This window comes from Gossypium arboreum, chromosome 11, assembly GCF_025698485.1.
Source record: "Gossypium arboreum isolate Shixiya-1 chromosome 11, ASM2569848v2, whole genome shotgun sequence".
NCBI classification, from domain to species: Eukaryota; Viridiplantae; Streptophyta; class Magnoliopsida; order Malvales; family Malvaceae; genus Gossypium; species Gossypium arboreum.
In genome coordinates, this window is record NC_069080.1 from 6,027,611 (window position 1) to 6,033,610 (window position 6,000).

A 6,000-nucleotide genomic window follows, 5' to 3' on the forward strand; every position below is an offset into this window, starting at 1 on the left:
TGTATAATATAAAATAGAAAAATTTAAATGGAAAGAAGAAAAAATCCACTTTTAGAAGTTAATTTTTTAAAAAATTAATTGCACAAAAAAAATAACTTTTAAAAAAATTAAAAATTGTAAAAGAAGAAAATATGTTTGTTTATAATTTAAAAATTAATTATTTTAAGTAATTTAATTAAAGTTAAATTAAGTTGGAGAAGATAGTAGATATAGATAGACTTGCTCATAGGTCGGGTCACTACCAAACTCAAGGCCATTTCGAAATGTGGGAGTGTTTGGGTAAAAATATATGCTTGAAAAATGGGATTGGATAAAAAAATAAGGTTCATTTTAAAAAATGGGTCGGGCTTCGGTTAGGCATTTTTGGCCCTAACCCGACCTGAATTCACTAAAAGACAAAAAAAATTACTTTTTTTTAATATTATTTTTTTGTTGTTTTCTCTCTATTTTGCTACCATTTAACTATTATGTTGCTACTATTTTATTGTTATTATTTAAATATTGTATAAAACTTATTTTATTATTAATTTTGTTATTATTTTAAAGACATTTGTTAATTTTTTTATTATTTTAAAGACATTTGCTTGTTAAGTTGCATCTAACTTAGTGTTATTTAAGTATACATATTTTTAAAATTTATTTTTAATTTGTTGGGAAGAATTTATTTTGATGTTTTAGTATTTTGATGTATTATATATATTTAAAATTATATAAAAATAATATAAAATTAATATCGATAAATTTGAGTCGGCCCGAGTTTTAGCATTTTATCCAGGTCAAGTTTGGGCAAAATTTTAGTTCCATTTTTCGAGTCGGGCCAGGCCTAGACCTAGCAAACGGGCTTAAATTTTTAGTTGAGCCCGGCCTGGCTCATGTTCACCTCTAGATTTATTATCTTTAAAATTTAATGACATGATACTATTTTATTAATGTCTAAAACTATATTTTTAAGATAATTCTAATATAAATTATTCGCATTTAAAATTTATTGCTTAATAAACATCCATCATTCTATCCAACAAATTAAAACATGAATTTTAAGTAATTTATTATCTGTGTAAAAAAATATTTTAACCAATTATTTTTATTTTATTTTATTAGTATGAAAAGTTTTGATAAACAATATTACGAATTAAATTTAATACTTATTTATTATAGTAAAATAAATATTATTTAATTATTACGAAGATAAATTTATATTTATCTTAATATTTAAGGTAAACAATACTTAAAAGTTACTTTAAAATAGGGATTGTCTTATTTTTATCATTATAATTTTTTTCTCAACTAAGTCATTTTATTAAGATAATCGTTTGAACTAGTTACTGTCGTTAAAAATTATGTTAATCCATTAACAAATTGTTGATATGGCACATTATCCAATTGACGACACGTGACACTTTTTTTTACTTTTGACGAAAGTTTGGGGATCTCCTTATAATTACTCCAAAAAGAAATTTTCTCTCTTAATAGAAATTGAATGATGAATGAAAAGAAAATAATAAAATTGAAAATATAATAAAAATGAAATTCTAAATTATTAAATTAATAAATTATTTTAATTATACTTAAATTAAATTATTAATTTTTCTATTTAACTTAAATTAAATAATAATAAATTCTAAATATACTAAATATAAATAATATATAAATAATAACTAAATAGAAATAATCTCTCTGTAGTTATCTTGCCCCACCATTAAGGAAACCGATTGGCTGTAGCACTGGTGCAGCCAATGAGGTGGATCCTCATGCTCCGAAAAAAAATGGTCCTCCTATCTTCCTCTGCTCTTAAACTTGTTGCCTCGTTTATGAGCCATGTTTGTCAAAGTCGTAAAACTCTATGTCCTTGTACTTCGAGGATATAATCCTTGCTTGAACTTTTCTTGCAGGATAAGAAACAGTATTTTTTTTTCCGAAGTAATAATTACTATTTATTTTATTTCATTTACCAGAAACTTGGACTTAGTCTAGTACTACAATAATTACTATTTTTTTATTTTCCAGAATAATTATAATAATTACTATTTATTTTATTTTGTTTTCTGGGCATTTAAGTTTAAGTATAGTGCTGCAAAAAATTTTTCAGACTAATTATAATAATTGCTATTTATTTTATTTCTTTTCGAGACATTTAAGTTTGAGTATGGTGTTACAACAATATTATTTTTTTAGAATAATTATTATAATTACTATTTATTTTATTTCTTTTTCGAGACATTTGGAGTTGAGCATGCAATAATATATATTTTTAATTTTTAGAATAATTATAATAATTTTTATTTATTTTATTTATTTTTCAGGGTACTGAGGCTTAAGTTTAGTGCTACAACATTTTATTTTATTTTTCGTAATTTTATAACAATTATTATTTATTTTATTTCTTTTTCGGGCACTTAAGTTTGAGTCTAATGTTGCAACAATATTTTCTTTTTAGAATATTTATAATAATTACTCATTCATTTTATTTCGTTTTCAGATACTTGAGCTTAAGTATGATGTTGTAACAATATTTTTATTATTGTCCGAAATAATTATAATAATTACTATGTATTTTATTTCATTTTTCGGATTAATTGAAATTAACATGTTTTTCCTGGAAAGCTTCAAACTGAAGAGACTTAATTTTCAATGAGAAAATGTTAATAGAAAAACATACCTTGTGCCAAAACATTATGTCCAAAAAAACACATTTTGGTGTATACACAAAACTCAGATTATGTCATTTTCATTAGTCTGATTTATTGTATCCTAAAAACAAAATAAAGCCTCACGGAAAGTGAATCAGGATTTATTTTTCTTAATTTGGTTTCTTGCATAACAGTAGTAGGTGCAGGTAAGGGCAAAGCCAGAAAATTTTTTTAGGGGCAGGATGAAATTTTAATTTTTATAATTTATATTTCTATAATTTATAAAGGATTAAATTGAATTTTATAATTTTAAAGGGATAAAGTGTAATTTTATATTTACTAATTTAAAATTTTTAAAAATTTCAAGGGCCTAAAATGAAATTTTCCATTTTAAGGGGCGGCCCATGCCCCCCCCGCTACGCCCCTGGGTGCAGGTTTCCTTGCCTGAAGGTGCAGCAAAGGACAAGGGGCGATCACTGCAGAAAGTTACATAAATAGCAGCAGGCGAATGACTTGTTCAGCTTCCAATTTGATTAAATTGGCGTTTGGGAGAAAGCTTTTATATGAATGAAATAAGATAACCAAGTAAGGTGCGTGGCCTTAAAAGTCGTCGTCGTCGTCTTCCAGAAATATAAAGGAGATACTGTGATTGGGAAAGCGCGTGTGTGAAAGCGAAAACTTTTGAGTTGAGGCTGGCAGGGGAGAAAGACACGTTGAATCGAAGTGTTGGGTTAGGACTAGGTTGCTTAGCCATCTTGGTTTGCCCTTATTTTACTTTATTCATGTTTGAAAAAACTTACTTTCTGATGTTGAAATGATGAAGTGAGGATGCTCATTGGCTTTTGTCATTTGTGCCCTTTTCATCCTTCTTTCTTGATGGAGCAATCTGTGTTAACTTAAAAAAGAGTAGGCATTCTATTTGTTAACTGCTCACTTTTGAAAGCACATTCATCTCCATAACCCTCACAATTGAATTGGTTAGTTTAGCTTTCAGGCTTTAGCATTAAAAAAAAAAATCATGAATATTTAGTTTTATAATGGTCTAATTTTTCCCCCAGTCCTTGTACTTTTGGGTTATTGAAATTCAATCTCTCTAATTTTAATTCGAAGAATTCTAGTGTATCAAGTTTTTCTGATTTAGTATATTTGATAATGTTGTTAAACGGATTCATTAACAATGGTACCATTGATGTTTAAGTTTTAGAGAAGTAAAATGATTAAATTCCCGTAATTAAAATAAGAGAGACTAATTTTAAAGTCTAAAGAGTACAGGGATTTCGTCAAAATTAAACCTTTTAAAATTATTAAAAGATAAAGCCTTTTTGTTGTAAATCAATTATTATAAATAAGGGGTGACGTGGAAGGAAATGACTGGACACAGGCTGGCATTGCCATCAGAAAAACACGAAACCCCTCTTCGTTTCACTTTCAAACTGTCCCGTCTTCAAAGGCCATTGATCTCCATTCTCCCTCACACAGCAAAAACCTAAGGCTACAAGGAAGAAGAAAAAGCTAACAGCAGCAGCATGAGTTACCAAAGAGTACCTCAAGACCCTTACCCTCCTCCTGGTATTCAATCCTTTCCTTTTCTTTAATTTCCTATTTTATCATCCTTTACTTCTTTCTTTGTTCCTTCATTTTTTTTTGTACTGTTGAAACAACAGGGTATGCCTCTCCTTATCCACCCCCACCCCCATCTGGATACCCTTCTGCTCCACCTTACGAAGGCTACCCACCACCGCCGCCTCCAGGTTATCCACCGTATCCTCAGCCGCAACGCCAGCCTTACGAGGGTTACCAAGGGTATTTTGCTGAAGGGTATCCACCACCACCACCTCCACCTCCAGGTCATCCTCAATATCACCACTGCCACTACGAGCATCACCATCACCACAATCATTCTGATGATGGCTGTTTCTCTTTCTTAAAAGGCTGGTATGTATTTCGTTTCGTGTTCTCTTCTCTTATTGATTGATTCGTTTGATGCTGAAAGATCTTTATCTTTTGTTGCTTAATATGTGAAATTTACAATTCCAAAATTCAAGCTTTAATTTTTAGTATTGGGTTATGGAATTGAGGACTATAGTAGCAGTTGAATTCTCTTAGGCTAAGTTGACCTCAGTGTAATCTATCATCTACCTCATGTTACCCTTTTTTTTATGTGAATTGTTCATGGAAAGTCATTTGTTACAGCTTCGTGTTTGTTGTATGAGTATATATCTTCATCTGATCCTTGGTACTTCTGTCTCTAATAGTTCATATCTAAATTAATAGACGCATCCTCCATGGCATTTGATTCTTAGACTAGACAAGCATCATAGATGTATATTTCTCACATGAATCCCATTATCCATGTACTTTGCCTCTTCAATATGATCAGCTTTATGTGATAGATTGTCTGATAGATGCAAACCAAAACCCTGAATAGATAAAGGTTAAAAATGACTGTCATGGAGGATGTGATCTGCCACAATGATTTTCACAACTTGTTCAATATATGCTTTAAAAATGCAACACTACAGTCTTATCAGGACAAACATCCTCTCTTTGATACTGTTGTCGGCTTTGATTTTTTCGGTTAAATACCATTATGGACACTTGGGTTAAGAGTCTATGCTAGAAGACTGCTAAACTCCTGCTTGATCATTTACTGGTTTCCTGTTTGTTTAATCCTTTTAGTTATGGTTTGAAGGTGGTGTTAGTCTTTTGATTTATTATTAATAGACCATCATTTGGATAAATATACATGTTTTAGATGCTTTGCGTGGAATGGATATTGATGGCATAATGCTTTTTTGTATGTCTGCAGTTTGGCTGCTCTATGTTGTTGCTGCATGTTGGAGGAATGCTGCTTTTAGTGAAGTTCTACTTTGCATTTTGTGGAGGTCAGGTCATATGCTATGTATTGGGTTCCGTACCCATCTATTATTATAATTTATCTACTCAAACCTTATAAACCAAAGTTTCCATTATAAATACAGGCTGCTCTGAGTTCCCGTTGTATATAAGATTTTTACATTGTATGAGTGGGCTTCCATTCCATTATGCTGCTGTCTCTCATGGTTCATTGTTCCATTTTCTTTCAGTTTTCCATTAAAGATAGCTTTTGTATCTCACATTGAGAATGTTTTTCAATAATTATCCCCTGCTCTACAGACTTTGTGCTGCTTCATTGATGAAGACATTAGTATTGAACTCCTGGTCTTAGTCAGCAAACCTTTGAGAATCATGAGCTATAAAATGTTTGTCCTCTGCTTTTCAAAGCCATGCATCCAGGATCTTCTCGCTACCTAATCCTGCCAATGCCAAACTCGAGCAGTAAATTTTGTAAATGTTAATGTAGGAAGTAAGAATGGCTATACTGAAGACT

At 30.2% G+C, this 6,000-nt stretch overlaps 1 protein-coding gene across 1 annotated transcript; it reads left to right on the plus strand.

Moving 5' to 3' along the window:
• Positions 1 to 4,003: 4,003 nt before the first annotated feature.
• LOC108473482 (cysteine-rich and transmembrane domain-containing protein WIH2-like) lies at positions 4,004 to 5,638 on the plus strand. The gene is made up of 3 exons (XM_017775058.2): positions 4,004 to 4,199; positions 4,295 to 4,565; positions 5,440 to 5,638. The coding sequence occupies exons 1-3, from the start codon at positions 4,157 to 4,159 to the stop codon at positions 5,486 to 5,488; spliced, it is 363 nt and encodes a 120-aa protein (XP_017630547.1). The 5' UTR covers positions 4,004 to 4,156; the 3' UTR covers positions 5,489 to 5,638.
• The last annotated feature ends 362 nt before the right edge of the window (positions 5,639 to 6,000 follow it).

Coding starts and splice junctions, on each gene's coding strand:
- LOC108473482 (XM_017775058.2), top strand. CDS start 4,157: ATGAGTTACCAAAGAGTACCTCAAGACCCTTACCCTCCTCCTG. Junction 4,200..4,294: donor AGACCCTTACCCTCCTCCTG/GTATTCAATCCT, acceptor TTGAAACAACAG/GGTATGCCTCTCCTTATCCA. Junction 4,566..5,439: donor TTCTCTTTCTTAAAAGGCTG/GTATGTATTTCG, acceptor GTATGTCTGCAG/TTTGGCTGCTCTATGTTGTT.